A 20,076-nucleotide genomic window follows, 5' to 3' on the forward strand; every position below is an offset into this window, starting at 1 on the left:
CAGAGTTGACAGCTAACTATGAGACAATCAGGAAAATGTTAGCCCAGTGTGTAATTTAATCACTTATTTCTTCCTAATTACCTCTTTAGAATTTAGCATCTTAATGAGAACATTAAACTTCCCCTTCATGGCTGCTTAGTCACTCACATTTAAGTATTGTTAAATAAATAGTTAAATAAGGCCCTAAAGTGTATTTACTTCTGTGCTCCCAACTTCACCTTCTTTATTAGAGAGAAGTGCTTAAAGCCTATTACCCCGTTAGCACCAAAAAATGTCTTAGTTTGGGACCCCCTGGCATGAAATCAGTCTTCCACAAAGGGACTGTATGTAACTAAGCCTTTGGGAGAGGACTGTGCAAAAATGTAGGTGCTGGAGTAAAAAGACCTATGTCTGGATCTCAGCTCACAACTTAGTCTCAGTTTCCTCATCTAAAAGTGGGGTTGGTAACAGTACCTGCCTGCATAGACTGGTTATGTTTAGGACAGTCTTGGTAGTTGGTGAATAATCAATAATGGTTATACTGCTATTATGGTGAATATGGGAGATTTTCAAAGTACTGTCTTTAACACAGGAATCATGGTTAGACCTGGAAAGGCTTTTAAATAATCTAGCCCAGTGTGACAGATGGGATTTGCCACTTTATAGATGGAACAAAATGGCAGGGGTGGATGGGGGTGTGTGTGTGGGAGGATCTAGACAGAACAGAGCCAACAGGAGGCAGAGCCTGGACTTGCGTGAGTCTAGTCCAGAGTTTTCTCCACCACATGTGTCCTCCCACTTGGGAGTATTTGCTTCTTAGCTTCCAAGGTTTTTTTTTTTGGCCAGGAAAAACTATATGCAGAGTTCAAAATGGTGGTATTATTTAAACATTTAAAGATGGCAAATTCCATACTATAAAAATGCAATGCAAAAAAAAATTTGGTAGTTCATGACTTCATCATTTCAGAATATTTATTGCTACTGCTGAGTATTCTAAAAAATTTTAATGCATTAAAAATAATGTAACAGAATATCTACTCATACAGTAGACTGCTAAGATTAGATGAAGAGAAATAATATAAACATCATATAAAGATGTGCTTTCTCCCATTCCTCTCCACTTCAAAAATAAAAGGTTCAAACTACACCCCCCTGTGTCAATCAAATTTCTCAGTTTCTCAGAAAGAAAAATAGAGGCTTTCCAAGTCTTTATGCTAATCTCTACAAAGCCAGATGGATTACACTGGGTGTGGCTGACAGCAGTAGGATGTGATGCCAGCAATAGAAGGGACACAAGAGTATCACCAGTAAAACAAAGTAGATACACTTATGCTAATTTAAATCAGTAGTTTTATTACAATACGCACTGACACACAATTGGAAAAGGAATGTCCTGACATTTTCTGAGCATTTCACGGAAAGCAAATGTAACCATCCACGCAGTAGAGTCATCCACACCTTTTCCTAACAAAAAGCAAAAGCTTTCACATGTGATAACTGAAGAAAGCAAAGTTTTCTTATTCTTGTCTAAAAAACTTCAGTCTCAGAAAATAGTTATTGAAGTGAGCTGAGAAGGAGCACATTTCCTTCACAATGTCCAAAATCCTGCCTCTAGATTATCCCCCTGACCTTCTAAATGACTTTTATAATACTGCAGATGGTATTATGTTCAGGGGCTAAATGGGATCTAGTTATAAGGCCAACTACTCTATGTCACTATAATTGAAAGGAAAGAATAAATTAAGAAAATTAAGTCCTGCTAAAATGCACAAAGACTTGAAGAAAATATCTGGGTGTATTAAAAGTGAGATGCTCTTTTCACGTAACTCATTTGAAAGGTTACAATTACCATAAACATTTTAACTCCATTAAAGATCATTGGCAAAAGCTTGCTTTTGTATCTGCAAAAGGGCTCTGCCTTTCCACAGGCTCGGAGGAAAGCAGCACACCGTGGAAGAGTCACTCGTCCTGGGGAAGCAGGCATCAGACTATTTGGAGTTGCATAGGCATTTTTTTTAAATCCATTTTGTAAAAGATACTATGGAACCTTGAAAATTTTCCCTCCTTCAATAGTCATTGTGGCATCAGTTGTTTTAATCCCTTTAGCGCCCAAATGTGCAAAAGCACTCTAGTAAAAAACGTTACAATGGCATTTTGGATAAATTCACTATACATTACATGACTTGGGAACAACGAAGAAAAAAGCCCAAGCTTGACTCAACTATTTCATATAGAAAAGCACTGCAGGAGAAAACTTTGTTTAAAAACATTAAAACTCAGGTGAATATAAATACATTTTTGGTTCATCTGTGCTATGTCCATATAGAAATCCTGTCAGATATTCAGTCTACCAGGTAATTCAGTTGGATTTCGTGTCTGACTGAATCAGTAGAAGAATATACACTTGCATATACTTACACAGATATGCATTTACATATACAATTCAGACCATGAAAATTTGTTTTAAATACATTTACTTAAAACATGTACCTCTAAAAATAAATACACTAGCCTCCATTTAGCTAATTCTCAGAGTTCTTTCACAAACCAATTGGAACAGTTTATCAACAATGGCAGACAATCAATTAGCCGCCCTTTAAATCCATTATCTATCAGTAAACATTTTAAAATTCAGATGTATAACAGAAATAACATCCACAGAATACAATGTAGATAGAATTCTCGCTTTGAAAATAAATGTCTTGATTTCCTTGATATTTAGTTCCTACAGATGTCTACACTTTGCCTCTGCATTTATCTAGCAGTGGGAGAGCATTTTCTAGTGACAGCATTCTATTCCATGACATTACCTTCTAATCAAAGAAGTTAGCTGGCATTCCCTTTGCTGTTTTGTTCGAGAGAAGTAACACAACATCGTTTGTATTTGATATCACTCCCATAGATCACAGTGAGTTGTGTGTTTTAACGTAATTTACAATGTGCTGATACCACTGAGGTAAAGCAGAAGTAGCCCTGGCATTTAAAAAAAAAAAGTCTCCCAGGAGAACAACACATAAAGGACCTGGTGGTGTATGTCCAAGTTCCATGAAGTAACTCAAAACCACTGCCAGAATGGACACACTGGATATCTGATATCATAGTCGAAACAATACAAACAGATGAAAATACTCAAAATACTTCCTTTAGAAACAATGCAATTCACAAAAACGGAGCTTTACTTTTTTCTTTTACATTTCCAAAAAACTTGTTAAAATGATATAAACCAGACCAAGTTGTTTAATATAGTACAACTTAACAACCCTGTCATTTGTTTTTGAATACAGGGATCTCAGAAATGTAGGAAATCCATGGTAAATGATAGCAAGAATGTTTAATGCCATTGCCTGGATTTTTTAAAAGGAAAATTTGCTACAGTTGTAACACAACTTCTAAAAAATACTGTTTTATGGGCTCACAGTTTTCAGATTGTTAACTTTATAAATTAAATGTGAAGTTACCCATATATAAACAAGGCCTCTTTTTCATTGATTTCCATCTTGTTTAAACCTTTGGATATTTCAATCTTCAGATTCCACAAGGTAAGGCTGAGTTTATCAGATAAATAAAATGTTTAAGTCCATGATGTATTGCAGCACTGAGGAAACGAATGCATCAAGTATTTACAGGCTGGCTACGATACCTTTCTTTTTTTAAAAAAAATTCAAATGTGTATCAACATCAAGCCACAGTCATTTTTCAATTTCTCTGGCTACAAAAATGGGCAACAGCGTTTTCCCCTCATTCCTCTTTCTTCTTAACCCTGAAGTCACAGGCAGGTCTTAGGTTAAAGGGCGTGGTCTTTTGGGAGGTGGTGGTGGCATGAGCTCCGTGTCAGGGTCCAGATGATGTTTTCGCTTCTGTCCTTGAGAAGCTGCAGTACATCTGTCGATGAACTCAAACAGCATCTCCTTGGTGACAGGGTTTGAGATGCTGTTACACACAGCTGTGGACAAAGGGAGACACAGGTCTCATGTGAGGGTTAATTAAGGCAGCTGACTCACCACAGGCTTATGAGAAAGGTTTTCATCCCAATATACTAAATACTTCCATTTTACCCATTTGAGTGACGTGCTTCACATTGAACTATCTCCTCCCTACCCTACACCCAAAATATGTGCTTGTCTAATGGCTACTCTTTACTGCAGTATTAATTTTAAACCAAAACTTTAAATACTTGGGCTATAAGCATGTCTTCCCACGGTTTTCTATCCCTCCCAAACCAGTTTTTATGGGATTTTAATCTAACACAACACATTGCACCATAGTCTGTATTCAACTAAAACTTCTACAGAAAACGTGCACTATAGTCCTTCAATCTTTCTCTCAGAAAGAAGTCTACTCTACGAAACATAAAACATGGCACCAGCCACCATTCCTATTGAATAGGTGGTTTCACTGTAGCTAGCAGACCATATTATCTTCTCTTATCAAAATTTAGTGCCAGTCCTTTTCATTTTATTTACCTATTTGGTCTTGGAAGAAAAGACACTGGCTTAATCATCCCAACTTTTGAAATTAACTCATCTTGTCTGAACATGGATGCTAGTTCCAATGAGAACTCCTAAATGTACAACAGTAACTTTTAAACTGCAAAGCTGAAACTGGCCATTTCAATATTTTCTCATTAGCTTATCATATCATCATCATCCTCCTCCTCATCAACTGCACATTCTAAAAGTAAAGTTTGATTAACCTGTTATCTTGGTTTTTACCTTTTTTCAACTCCACTAAAAATGCAATCCAGAACAACAACTGCTATTGGTAGTGGTATACCTTATAAACTTCAATTAATTCGTGTTGTTCCCCATGAAAGAAACTTACTATTCTGAATTCCCAAAGCATTCATATTGTACCCAAAGAACACTCTGAAGAACAGCATAGCAGATTTTGTCTTTTTAAATGGTTTTCGTTTACTTTGTTCTCCATTGTTTATAAAGCTATTTTAAGAGCTGGAAATTACATTTTCCCCTGCTAATTTTGTCTTTTACCATCTGGCAAACAATGGTTTTTATAGTTTTGAATAGATCTGAAATTATCATGGTTTCTGTTGTCGTTGTTGTTCAATAAATTCAACTTGTATACAGCCCAGTATCCTGCCCTTTAAACTTCTCTTTTGGGTGCATGGGCACAAGACCACCAGTTTAGAGAGGAGAACCTACAAGCCAACTGGAGCCAAACAGAATACAGACTTGACGTATCTTTCCCATCAAACAAGGATGAAGTCCAAATGACTATGCCCCATTAAGCAAAACAACAAAGGCAGCACACTTTGGGTCTAACACCTTAATTTTTGTTTTAAATATAATAAGCACTGGTAAGTTGTCATACTCACCCATGGCAGTGTTGTAGGCATTAGGAAAACTTTTGTCTGTTCTCTGTCTCATGAAGACCCAGCTGTTGTTCTCAAATTTGCATTCTATAATTTTGTTGTCATACTGTTTCAGCTCTTTTGTCACCTGTTTTGAAAGAGAATTGAGGAAAATATTTAAATAACTTGAAAGGCTTTTTGCTTCTACTATGTGACAAGCACATTAGGAAATGATAAAAATACCTCAGTAACTCTTCATGCAGAGAGCTCTTTGTCATCTGAAGTATCTAATCAAGCTTAAGGTATGGTGTGCACTCCCTTGTACACATGCTCACTTATCCGACATTTTATAAATAATTGTGAAAATGGCTGTCAATATATAGCAATTAAAAGAAGCTAGGCAGAAACCAGCCATGCTGGGCCAAATGCAAATATGTTACCATGGGGACCAATACCTTTAATATTGTCTGTGTCTCTACGGCTTTCAGAAATTGAGTATACTGCCTAGGTTTCATCAACTTTCAGAAAGGTCTAACCATCTAAATTCCTATGTTAAAATCTAAGAAATGCCCTGTACTAGTTAAATGAAAAAGTTACATATCAATAGTGAATACTAGGATCAAATTCAGGCAATGTACATCCTAAATATTTTGCTTTCCAAGCAGTGACAATTAACCAACAATCTAATCTTCAGGAAACTTAGCCTTTCCATCCCCAAACTAGTACAAATTTACAGATGAAGCTATTTGTGACATTAATTGATGGGTTTTTTGGCTTCTTCACCTCAGATGACTGAATATGGATACTCTATCAAAGCTAACAAGTATCCATGGTAACTACGAACCTTTTAAAAGATATTTCACTGGGCTGTGAGAATGGTTTTCATAAATAGGAACCTAAGCTTATCTTTGTAGTTTTCAAATCAAATGCCAGTCATGGTAATATTTTAATTCTGTCCTCATCTTTCATGGCTAACAACTTTTCCTCACAATATGGTAGACTGCAATCATTTAACTTCATTAGCATTATCTGAAACATTCTCATTTTTCTACCCACATATTCACTACCACCTAGGAATATGACGAGAAGTAAGTTTTTAAAAGATGCTTTCAATTCGCAGATTAGGCAGCACATGTCTTCATAAAAACTTTCAAACTATATTCCTTTCCCTTTACATTTGATTGTACCATCTGCATTTTCAACAAATCCAACAGGTGCAATACACTCAGTGGTTTTGGAACTAGACATGCCCAAAAAAGTGATATTCCAAGTAGCAAACTTGCCAAATTTATCCTCAAATATTCATTATTTTAGTCTCAATTCTCTTGCCTTGCTTTCTAGGGACCCATTCTTTTATTTTGGAAACACTGTGTATATGCAAGTATTGGACAACTCATTCAGTTAGGTAAACACAGTTTTGCTATACCACATGTAGGGTCTAACAGAAAAAAGTTTCTAAACCTTTCAGTGTCTATTTCCTAATTTCTAAAATGGGGAACAAGTTCCTAATTTACTGGGTCACTGAAACAATAATAATTGAAAGTGCCTGGGACACAGAACAATCGGTAAAATTGTTAACCAAATATAAAATTAGGCAATGAAACATTGCTTTTTAAAATCTGTAGTAAAAAAACATTGAATTTTCCATCTTAACCATTTTTAAGTGTAGAGTTCAGCAATGCTAAGTGTATGTCTAGAACTTTTCCATCTTGCAACACTGAAATGCTATACTCCCTAAACACTAATTGCCCCCCTTCCCCTCTACCCAGACCTTGATAACTGCCTTTCTACTTTCTGTTTCTATGATTTTGACTACTTTAGATACTTCATACGAGTATTAACAGAATCACACACTATTTGTCGTTTTGTGATTGGCTTGTTTCACTTAGCATAATGTCCTTGAGGTTTATTCATGTTGTAGCATGTGACAGAAATTCTTTCTTTTTAAAGGTAGAATAATATTCCACTGTATGTATACACCACATTTTCTTTAGCCATTCATCTGTCAATGGACACGTGGGCTGCTTCTACCTCTTGGCTATTTTGGATAATGTTGCAAAGAACGTGGGTGTGAAAATATCTCTTTGAGATCTGGTTTTAAATTATTTTGGATATACACCCAGAGGCAGTATCACTGGATCATAATTTTATTTTTAATCTTTTGAGGACCCCTTTGTTTTCCATAACGGCTGCATCAATTTACATTCTCACTAACAGTATGCAAAGGTTCCAATGTCACATCCTTAACACTTGTTAGTTTTTGTTCCTTTTTTTTTTTAAAAAAATTGACGCCCATTGTTTACTGTGCTCTAATTTAAACTTTTTGTTCTTTCATAGTGGCCATCCTGATGGTGTCAGGTGCTATCTCATTGTGGTCTTGATTTGCATTTCACTAATGACTGAGAATCTTTCCATGTGCTTATTGGCTGTATACTTTCTTCAGTATACTTTCTTCAGTATACAAGAAACTCTGTCAATTTTTTTAATTGGGTTGTTTATTGTTGTTGAGATGTAGGAGTTCCTTATATATTCTGGACACTAACTTCTTATCAGATGTACAATTTGCAATTATTTTCTCCCAATCTGTAGGCTGCCTTTTCACGCTGCTGATTGATTCCTTTGATGTACATAAGTTTTTAACTTTGATGTAGTCCTCTTTGTCTATTTTTTATTTTGTTGCCTATGATTTTGGTGTTGCACACAAGAAATCGTTGCCTAATCCAATGTCCTAAAGATTTGTCCTGGCCGGGCACAGTGGCTCACGCCTGTAATCCCAGCACTTTGGGAGGCCGAGGTGGGCGGATCATGAGGTCAGATCGAGACCATCCTGGCTAACACAGTGAAACCCTGTCTCTACTAAAAATACAAAAAGATTAGCCAGGCGTGGTGGCAGGTGCCTGCAGTCCCAGCTACTCGGAAGGCTGAGGCAGGATAATGGCATGAACCTGGGAGGCGGAGCTTGCAGTGATCTGAGATTGTGCCACTGCACTCCAGCCTGGGCAAGAGAGGGAGACTCCATCTCCAAAAAAAAAAAAAAAGATTTCTCCTATGTTATCTTTTACAAGTTTAATAGTTTAAGGTCTTATGTTTTGGTCTTTATTTTTGTGTTAATTTTTGTATATGGTGTAAGGTAGGGGTTCAACTTCATTCTTTTGCATGTGGATATTGCTTTCCCAACACTGTTAGTTGAAGATATTGATTGTCCCTTCCCATTGTGTAGTGTTGGCGCCCTTGTGGCAAATCATTTGGCCATATATGCAATGATTTATTTCTGGGCTCTCTATTCTGCTCCATTGGTTTGTATCTCTGTCTTTATGCCAGTAATTAAGTATGCCATCTAAATTAGATGCTTTGAAGTATGTTTTGAAATCAGGAAGTGTGAGGCCTCCAACTTTGTTCTTTCTCAAGATTGTTTTGGCCTTTTGGGGTCTATTGAGATTCTGTATGAATTTTAAGATAGTTTTTTAATTTCTGCAAAAAATACTATTGGGATTTTGATAGGGGTGGAATGCATTTTAGTAGTATAGATATTTTAACAATATTAAGTCTTCCAATCCACAAGCACGAATGTCTTTCTATTTATTTGTATCTTCTTTGATTTCTTTCAACAAGAAACACTGCTTAATTTAAAAAAAAAAAACCTTACAAGTAAATTTACTAAAGGAACCATGATGACATAGGAAGGTTGACTTTGAAAACAGCTGTCAAGAAAATTTTATCATGTGCACTTTACAAGAATGGCTTGCTAGTCAACAATGTGTAGTCTGCACTTTTGCTGACTAGCAACTGTGGTCTTTATCATATAGCTTATCATTCTTGTGTTCTCAGTTTCAGAATTGCTATAAATTATGTTACTCAATCTGACTGTAACAATTAAGCAGTACTATTAACTATCTGTGTATCTCCTTGGCCATTAAAAATCTGGTAAACAGAGCTTTCCAGAAAATGCACGTACCTGCCACTACTAACCTAAACGTATTTCCGTATTTAAGAACAATACATCACTCTTCATTGATCACACCAGTTATAGTCCCAAGATAGACGCACTACAAGTTACTCATTTGGTTAGGTGGTAAAATATATTTAACTAATAAAAATAATATCTCCCACATGTATACAAACTAAAAACAGTTTCCAATAATGGTTGGATCAAAAGAATGACCAGTATAAGGGAGAGGAGTTTAATTTTAGATCTAATTTGTTACTATGACAATAATCATCCTCAGCCAATTACATATTATTATTTACTAAAGCAGGACCTCATCAGGTCTTCTAATCAACTGTTATCCTAGTTTGAGTTAACGAGACCTTGAAAGTAAAAAGAATAAAATATTTATAAAACAAGATTTCACATCTGTACCCCAAATTACATTGAATTGATGAGGTTTTACTGGTTCTGAAAAAAAACAGAGCAACACACCATATATTTTATGTTGAAAAAAATTTGTTGCCTGTATCCATCTGATTGCATACCACACTTTTACACTATTTGAATCTATAAATAATCTGGGGTTAAGAAACTATCAGATGAAAACGGATCTAGTACTTCTCAAGATTTTAAATTAGCAGCTCAAAGAAAAGTTTCACTTATTAATTTTGGCATTCATCTCTAACTCTTGCCTGAGCAATTATTCCTGCGGTGTTCTAATGGGATTTTTCTGTATCCTCCATTCCTTCTACATCTATTATCTAGAGTTCTTCCATAAGAAAGATTTGTCCCTTCTCCCCTATTTATTCATTTAATTCCTTATCTGTATTGGTATGGACTCGTGGATATTTATTTTATTATTTGGTTTATAATAAAATACTCGTCACTTATTTCATTGCTCAAATTGTTCTAGTTTTGGCCACTGAAAACTCTCAGGTTGGCTTCCATGTCTTCTTATCTTGCTTCCACCTTTTCTCCATGGGGCCCCCTACCACAGATTTTTCTTTTTTTTTCTGAGACAAAGTCTCAGTCTGTCACCCAGGTTGGAGTGCAGTGGTGCGATCACAGCTCACTGCAGCCTCAACTTCCTTGGCTCAAGTCATCCTCCCGCCTCAGCCTCCCAAGTAGTTGAGACCACAGTTGTGCACTACCACACCTGGCTAATATTGCAATTTTTTTTTGTAGAGATGGGGTATCCCCATGTTGTTCAGGATGGTCTCAAACTCCTGGGCTTAAGCAATCCTCTGGCCTTGGCCTCCCAAAGTGCTGGGATTACATGGGTGAGCCACCGCACCCAGCCCATTGGGGATTTTTTTAAAGAACAGAATTACTCTTCAACAGTCCAGGTTATGCTAAGAAAGTACTGCCACAACTTATTTTGGTCAGAATTAAAAATTATTATTAAGAAGAAGGACAGAGGGAGAAAGAAGGAAAGAAGAACGGGGGTGTGGAATGAATATATGAGACTATAAATAAATTTTTGTACATAGAGTTAAACTAAATTGACCATTTTTTTCTTTTCTGAAGTTATAATTCTACCTTTTGATAATTCAAAATCTACTTCTATAGTGTGACAGAAGGTGGATTTTTTAAACATATCTCAAGTAAATGAACTCAAACAAAAATCTTGTTTTCACGTAAATAACTTTGGTTTTTAGTTCTTATGAAGGCAGAGAAAATAAAACATATACATCAGAAATAAGATGGAATTATAAAAGTTTTCCACGTGGTGTCACAGCAATATAAATAGCTTTAGTCTGGATTATTAGATAAACAGTCTTCTAGAACTACTACCTTATAGCAGGGCCATGACGTATTATTACTTTAAGAAAGTGTGTCCGCCTACTAAAAGAAGTAAAATACGTGTCACGTTACCTTTTTAAAACATGTTAGACTAGTACTTCAAAAAACGTTCCTCTGCTGAAATCTATTGGTGTTTGTGCCTCTATAATGAGGAACCACTGTGTAAATGGCATATCTTGCATTTGCTAGGTTAGAAACCCAGCAACAGGAAGTTTCTCCTTCATGAATGGTGGTGTCTTCATGCCCTTCAGTCAGATACGCAACTAATGAAAGCAGTTACTTAGGAAAGAAGCAGCTATAACTCTACCTTATTTACTTATCCCAAGTCATTATAGACAAGTCACAACTAAAGGGTATGAAATTCACACTAAACTACATATTTCTACCATCCAATAAAATCAGAGTTAGTCATAGCTATTATTTCATAGAAAATAACTGGACAGATAAACAAAAACATGTTAGTAGTGGTTATTGGTGGATGGTGGAATTAGAAGTGACTTTTATTTTCTCCTCCATGTTTTGCTGTATTTTCCAAACTTTCAACATTATGCATGTTTAACTATCATACTTTTTTTGAAACAAAAAATCCTAAAATAAACTACGTTTCACCAATGATGATAAACATCAGGTTGGTTTTTAATGTAGAGGTACAAAACGTAAGAAATAAATATTTAAATGGAAAACAAAAAGTCTTGGAATAATGCTCTGAGTCCACAGCTTGCAAACTGCAATGAGGCACCCCAGAGAGCTACAGCAAATTCACAAGAGCATTGTGGAATATCTTACATTTTTAGGGAAAGACAGTGACAGGAGTTGGACACCATAAAAATTACTAGTTGAAGTGAGTTCACAGTTTTAATACAGAATTCCTTTAGACGACATTATGTCTTTGTAAAGCTGGGTCTGGGGCAGTTATTTTGATTAAAACCACATATTGTGCAAAAAAATCAAGGTGGAACAGGACATGTAGTTGTGGTGTCCAATCTGATTCCAAGGTTTGAGAAGTTGTATGCTCTTTAACACATGCTAAGTTGTTTGGACATAAACACTTAGTTATTTGGATCTATCTGCTTAATAAATGGAATTGTTAGGTATTTCTTTTGGCTTGGAGGTGCTGTGTATGAGGCAACATGAACCAAGCACATTTGCTAGCCTCTGGCCTAAGTCCTTTTCATTCATCCTTTCTGATCCTATCTCTAAAACCTACACACAGATTTATGTCTTGCACTTAGTGGAAATCAACCAGAGTAAGAAGAACTTTGCTGGAGATGCAGAAACCAGATCATGGTACAAAACAGAATTTCTATGAAGTTAATTTCATTAACTCTGATCTAGTTCAATAAAATATGTGCTCTTCATTGGTTGTACCAGTTTAGAGTAGAGGAGATCCTCAGGAAAGACATTTCCTTAAATTCCAGAATCATGTGCCTCAGCTTATCAACCAGCTTGTACTGTTGATAGCTGGTTAAGTAAAGGAGGCTAGTATTATCTCTAAGCTTTTCTCTGCCTCCCTTTCTCCTTCTTACTCCTTCCCCACCTCCCCAAAAACAAAACAAAAGGTTTTAAGACTTAAATATCCTCCCTTTGACACAAGAATGAATATCATGCATTTGTACTCTATTTCTGAGTGACTAAGATGGCATCTATTCTTGTTTCTCGGTGTCTAAGGTGGCATCTATTCCAGCACCACAATCTGTTAAATAAAAAGTATGCGAGGCCATTAGTTTGGACTAAGCTCCTACACTAAGCCCCAACAGACCAGATTAAAAACCAAAATGGAGTCACTTATACTGAAGCCCCACAGCACCAAACTGAAACTTAGTTGTTACCTGACCTGAGAAATCAGAGGGAGATAATAGCCAAAATTCTGAAACAGGCCAGTTTCAGTTGGCATGATAATAAAGTTCCCTCTGCTTTAATCCTTATCCCAGAAAAAGTAACCTGAAATAACCTGATGTTAACCAGTTATTTTTCTGTTGTTGTGTTTCCCTGTTCCCATCTCACAAGGACAGTAACTTTAAATGACCAATCTACTTTTTGTCATTTGTTTCTGCTTTCTTCACCCTTTTTCTGTATATAAAACTAACCTCCCTTGCTCAGCTCCTCAGAACACTTATTCTATTTTATGGAATACAGTGTTGCCCGATTCTAGAATTGCAAATTAAAGACAATTAAGATCTTTAAATTTGTTGTAATTTTGTCTTTTGACAAATCAAAATGAAAGCAAATGTTTCAGTTAAACACCAAGTTTATAAAATATACTCAAGTATTAAACACCTACATAGGCAAATGAGTGTTAGCTGATATACAGAGCTAACCCAGAAGATAGTTTTGATGGATGGCAAATATTTTGTGGATACTCATACACAAAATTTACAGTCAAATATCCATCTAGTTTGTATTTACTATGATGACTATCATTCTTTCATCTACTCTCATGTGGCTTCTACTTTTTCCACTCTAGCAAAACTCTGGCTGGGTTTGTCAATGACCTCTGTTGCTAAATCAAATGGACTCATTTGACCCCTTAGCATTGTCTTACACATTTAAATTCTGCCTCTTTAAAAACATTTCTCTTTTCTAGGCTTCCAGGAAACAAAATCTGGTTTTCCTCCTCTATCCTTTGCTACTCCTTCTCAGGCTTCTTTGCTAACTACTTCTCTTTTAAAGTTGACAAGTCCCTAGGGGCTGGTACTGGATTCTTTTCTTTCTCTAGCAATCTTATTTACCTCCATAGTTTTAAATACCATCTACATGTGAATAACTCCCAAATGTTCTTTCTTGCCACAGTTCCTGAGCTCTAGAACCATCATTCCTCCCACCTGACAAATACTGATCAACCATGTGCCCGGTAAGGTGTTGTGGACTGGTGACATAATGGTAAACAAGGTAGACACAGTCTCTGATCTTTAGAATGTAGTCTAGTGTGAAAGGCAGACAACAAACAAGAAAACAACTACAAAATGTTTACAAAATGATAATGCCTATGGAGAAAATATTGTGTAACAGAGACTAATGCAGAGAGAAAAATATCTGGCTTTAGGTGGGTTCTGAGGAGATGATATTTAAGCTAAGACCCATAGGATGATAAGACCCCAGCCTAAAGAAGGAAAGAAAGGAGGGAGGGAAGGCAGTAGAAAGGAAGCAAAAGCAAGTGGGAGTGCCAAGGGGAGGGGAGACACACACACTTAAGACAGTGATTAACAACGTGTCCAAAGGCCTGAGGTAAAAAAGATCTTATGATCTTGGATGCTGAAGCTACAAAGGCAATGCAATGGAAATAATGTCTCTACAAGCCTTTGAATGGGGTCCCACATAGATCTAACTCATTTCCAAGCTCTTCTTCTTATATCCTATAATTAACTATATGGTAAATATATGTTTTTTCAAAACTCAACTTTTCACCTGCTTCCAAATCTGTTTCTTCTCTTGTCTTCTCCAATGCAGTAAATGGCAACTCCATCCACCCAATTCCTTGTGACAGAGATCTTGGTGTCCTCCTGATCCCTTCCTCTTCTTTCCCCTAATATTCAATCCATTACTCAGGCCTATTAATTCTACAACCAAAATATAATCTTAGTATATGTGTTTCTTCTCTTACTGTCATCATCATAGTCCAACCTATCACAGTGTCTCAGATTCTTGTGACAGCTTCCAAACTGGTCTCTTTTGTATTTTTCCATCCCATAAATTCCTTATACTGAAGCCACAATTACTTTTGAAAAATGTTAATCCAATCAAGTCATTCTCTTGCTTAAAAGAAAAACAAATAAAAGACCTACAGGTTGAAAAGGAAGAAATAGGATTGTCTTTATTCACAGACAACATGATTACTTACATAGAAGGATCTACAAAGAGGCTCCTAGAACCAATAAGTTTAACAAGGCTGCAGAATCCAAAGATGTTAAATACATACATGAATGGATGCAGACTATAAGAATACTAAAACCAATTGAATTTCTATATACCAACAATGAACAGTTGGAAATTTAAAATTTTAAAGTATAATTTATACTAACACAACTAAAAAACATGAAATAGGTATAAATCTAAAAATAATCTGTGCAGGATCTGCATGTTGACAACTACAAAATACTGATGAAAGAAAGAAATCAAGGAGAACCTAAATAAAAAGAGATATACACCATGTTCACGGATTGAAAGATTCAATATTGTTAAGATGTCAATTCTTCCCAAAGTGATCTATAGATTTAACATAATCACAAGCAAATTCCCCAAAGGATTTTTTAATGGATATCAACAACCTGATTTATGTGGAAAGCCAAAGAAACTAGAACAATTTTGAAAAAGAACAAATTTGAAGAAGTGATACTAACTGATCTCAAAACTTAGTATAAAGCTATAGTAATCAAGACAGTGTGGTATTATTGGTAAGCAGAGAGACACATGGATCAGCGAAACAGAATAGAGAGATCACAAATAAATCCACAAATATAAGGTCAATTGATATTTGACCAAGGCACAAAGGCAATGCAATGAAGAAATGATAGTCTTTTCAATAAATGGTACTGGAAAAATTGGATATTCATACATAAAATACGCATCTCAATCTACATCATTCACATTACACAAAAATCAAAGTGTAAAGTACACCTCAATAAATATAGAACTGAAAATTATAAAACTTCTAAAAGAAAACATAAAAGAAAATCTTTGTGACCTAGGGTTAGGCAAAATTTCTTAGAAATGACACCAAAAACATGATTCATAAAATAAAAAACTGATAAACTGCATCAAAATTTAAAACCTATGCTCTCTAAATATATTGTTAAGGGAATGAAAAGACAAAGCATAGATTATAATAAAGTATTTGCAAATCACATATCTGACAAAGAATTTGTACCAGAACACATGAAAAAAATCTTAAAACTCAGTAAGAAACAAACAACTAAATTTAAAAAATGGGCAAAAGATTTGAACAGACACTTTACCAAAGAAGCTATATAGATGACAAATAAGCAAATAAAAATACTGTATGTTCAAAATCATTTTAGTCATTACGAAAATGCAAATTAAAATCACACTGAGATACTATATATACCTATTAGAATGTCTAAAATAAAATATATTGACAATATCAAAGTGTTGACAACAATGCAAGGCAACTGAACTCTCATATATTGCTAGTGGAAATGTAAAATTGTATAACCATGTTGGAAAACAGTTTGGCAGTTTCTTTATAAAGTCAAACATACATTTACCATAAGAGCCGGCAATTTTACTCCTAGATATTTTACCCAAGATAAATGAAAACATTTGTTCACACAGAAACTTGAATAAAAATGTTTACAGTATATTTATTTGTGACCATCCAAAACTGGAAACAACTTAAATGTCCTTCAAATGGTGAATAAACACATTGCAGTATAGCCATAAAATGAAATACTACTCAGGAATAAGAACTATTAGTAAACTATTGATAAATACAATAATATGGTTGAATTCCAAATGCATTGAGCTGAACTGAAGAAGCTTGACTTTAAAAGCTATAGAGTATGTGATTCCATTTACATGACATACTGGAAAACGCAAAACTATATCAACAGAAAGCAGACTAGGATTTAGGAGTGGGGAAAGCAATTTATTACAAAGGGGTTGTCATGTGGGGCTCTTTTTTAATGGCGGTGGTGGGGGCTGGTGATGGAACTATTTTGTCTTGATTCTAGTAGTGGCTCTATGCCTATATGCACTTGTCTAAGCTCATACACCAAAAGGAGTGAATTACTGTATGTAGAAGGTGAATAAAAACAAAAATAATACAAAAAAAAACAAGAAATAGGTCAGTTAAAAAAAAAAGTAATTTCAATCACGTCATCCTTGTCAGTGGCTTCCCATTACAAAGCACTAAATGACATAGCCCTGCTTATTTTTCTAGCTCTAATAAATTGTCTTAGTGTACCCTACATGTTTCATTTACATTATCTATCATTGTAAGTTATTTGTTGATTATTGATTTGTCAATCCAATGGTTAATAATTATGGAATACTAACTAGATGTAGAGTACTGTTCTAAGGGTTCTGCTTTATTTATTTAATGCTCACAACAACCCTAGGAAGTAGGTATTAATATCCCCATTTCACAGAGGGAAACAGAGGCATAGAGGAGTTATATAATTTGATCAGGGGTTAATAGACAGTAAATGGTGAAGAAGCATATTGTATCCCTACTAAGTAATACAGTATCTAATTTAATCTGTACAAGAGTCCAGAGAGATATCCAGATGTGGACGCTGAAGCCAGAGAGTTTAAGTAATTTGCATGAGGATACAGAGCTGATTTGTTTTATTAACAAAATTTGAATTCTAGGTCTTCATGAATCAAAAATCTACGTCCTTCTTTTCGCTAAGAATCTAGGCTCTAGGTTGAGAAAATATTAAAGGAGGAAAAGGTAGATTACACTTATGGACAATTTTACTTCTTGAGTATTTAAGTATTTAAAACAGTAATTTATGTAATTATTTCCAAGGACTACATTTCACTTGGGAGAGTCTAAAGGTGGGAGACAAAGTGATATATGACTGATGAGGGCAGAAGGGCATAATACATTGGCTTGAACCCAGCACAGTATCTGCTAAAGTTTCTTTCTCTTCACTTCCCAAATGCACGTCATTCTGACTGCATCATCTCTGCTGTTTGCTATTCTAATTGCAGCACAAACCACAAATCACAGCAAATTGCAGAATTTCTCAATCATTAAGAATTTACAATAGGTTAATTTTTAAATGGGCTGCATTTCACAGCTGCAAAGCTTTTGTCTGATTTCTAGACTAAATGAGAAGCCATTATTGGGTTGAATGACCTTTCTATAGGCATAACTAGCAAAAATAAGAAGTCACATGGACAAAACAAGCAGCTCTGCCAGGTAAGGTGAGGTAGTGGTAATGACTTACTAAACAGAGTGCCAAACTCTACGGCATAATATATTGGTTCTCTGTTTAGTACTAATACCAAGCATGATGAGAATTATAAGCAGATCATGGATTCAATACATGCTTGGGATAATAAAATCGATATACAACCAAGGAAAGCTTTAACATCCACCATTAACATGAGGAGGAGGCTAAAAATGCAATATGCATGTCTAACACTTTTTTCTTTATAGTTATACATACAATGACTGGCTTATTTGATGTTGCCCATTTTTTAAGATGTCTGTTACACAACTAATGCAAATATTTCATAAAGTATATTTTTCACATTGAATTTAATAAATGGTCTACCTACTTCTGGCAGTAACAAATAACTAAGTTTATTTTAATGATTATTAAATATCCATGTTTAACAAAGTTCACAATGTATTAGACCTAATAATATTTGAACTAGGCAATTCATTAAGATGTCAATGTATAGTTCAGATTACTTCAAGGAGTCCTTACATTTACTTTCAAGGACATGCTAACAATTTGGATCCAATAGTGTTCTCTTTTTTTTTTTTCATTCTTTTAGAAATGTGTGCTGGTTACATATAACTATCTCCTTTCTCACCCATTTTAAACTCAACTATTCAACTCTGCCTTTCTTACAGGACAGAGAGACCTCAAGAGAACTGTCCTCTGGATAGATCTAATGTGGTTATGTGGGAGTAAACCAAAATGCTGAAAAAATAAATAAAGATTCCCTTCTTATTCAGCCTGTCACTTAGAACACCAACAATAATGTTGAGGTTTTCTCCTTTTAATCTTCTAAACTCTTTCTCCTTTAAAATCATTCAATTTGCCTTAGTGGCACTTACAGGCACCGAAGACCACAGACTCACACAGCCTTGAACCATTAGACTAAAAACACAGAACTCTTTAGTTTAGCGAAAAATGTTCTCGTGGTGATCTGGACTCACCTGAGCAAACAAACTTCTAGGATTCCTTTCTTACAAGTCTGTACCTCAAGTCAATGCAAAGTCTCACTGAGACCTTCTGACCAACTGTAACTTGCAGCTATAACCTGCCTTTGATATGTCCAATTGGGTATTTTACTGTTTGCCATGCATAGATCATTGCAATTTTATATATGCTTTCTCAACAACTATATTTCTTCTACTTTGAGAAAGAAATCTTGAAGTTATTGACAAAGGCATTACGTAAGTACAGAGTGATAATCACATTGCTCAGAGCCCTAGAGTTTCATTTTGTGTCTCTATGCACTCCTTGAAAAACATTCATGATGGATTTATTTAAATTTTCCTCATCAGCTCCAGGTATAGCGGCTATTTAAAAAGCCACTCAGAAAATGTTGAAAATCTGAAAATGATTACAATAAATTATCTGCATCAGTATCACATTCCCTAAATATCTTCTCCCCTAAAACCCAAAAACACCACAAAGTTATCTCTCAGAAGTTATCTCTCAGATAATCAAACATTTTAGAGCTGAAACTCCAAGCAGGAAACTTTAAAATCATCAAATAAAACCCTTTTATTCTGAAATATTCAAGTACTAAAGTGCCCTCCCCAATTATCTCTATTAATTGGTGTGTATGTGTGAACATTCACATATTGGGGTGTTATAAAACCAGAGGAAATAGCAAATTCATTACTTTGGTAACTTGTACTCAAAATTAATTTAAGGTTTATAGCCAATATATTTATATTCATCATAGATATTTACTTTTTAAATTATTGAGTGAGATTTTTTCCTTCATAGGGAAAGGAAGGGGAGAGACTAACATTTATTAACTACCTGTGATGTAGCTGAGCACTTTACATACACTGTTATCCTTTTTATAATAATGAGGAAATTAAGAATGAGAATATTTAAATAGTTTCTTCAAGACAGCATTTGGATCTAGAGCTCTACATCGTACTACCTCTTGGTACTAACTGGGAAATTCAACACACTAGAGGAAAAGGAAAATTTTATTATTGTTTACTCCAAATCAAGAAATGACTAACAGTTAAAGAGCTAAGGGAGTTCAGCTAATGGAGCATCCTTTGCAGTCACCATAAACTAAAGGAGAGACATGTGAACTCTCATAGGTCATGCTGAGTTTAATGTAATATAATCTTCTAAAATAGAAATAAGAAACATAGGCTGCATGTGAAGAA

At 35.2% G+C, this 20,076-nt stretch overlaps 1 protein-coding gene across 4 annotated transcripts in view; it reads right to left on the minus strand.

Annotated features, from left to right (window-relative positions):
• Positions 1-1,312: 1,312 nt before the first annotated feature.
• Positions 1,313-20,076, minus strand: part of RNGTT (RNA guanylyltransferase and 5'-phosphatase) — a 361,923-nt gene continuing 343,159 nt past the window's right edge. For 3 of the 4 annotated variants that reach the window (XR_010157739.1, XM_518633.7, XM_003311379.6), the window contains 2 exons: positions 5,312-5,435; positions 1,313-3,922 (listed from right to left, as the gene is read on the minus strand). Coding sequence is in view for 3 of the 4 variants with exons in the window: in XM_518633.7 (XP_518633.3) it covers positions 3,759-3,922; positions 5,312-5,435 (288 nt within the window). In the remaining variant the exon portion in view is untranslated. Of the gene's footprint in view, positions 3,923-5,311; positions 5,436-14,551; positions 14,576-20,076 lie in introns of those variants that run through there. The other variant, XM_063812542.1, reaches the window with a different exon arrangement.

Source organism: Pan troglodytes, chromosome 5 (genome assembly GCF_028858775.2).
Source record: "Pan troglodytes isolate AG18354 chromosome 5, NHGRI_mPanTro3-v2.0_pri, whole genome shotgun sequence".
Lineage (NCBI taxonomy): Eukaryota > Metazoa > Chordata > Mammalia > Primates > Hominidae > Pan > Pan troglodytes.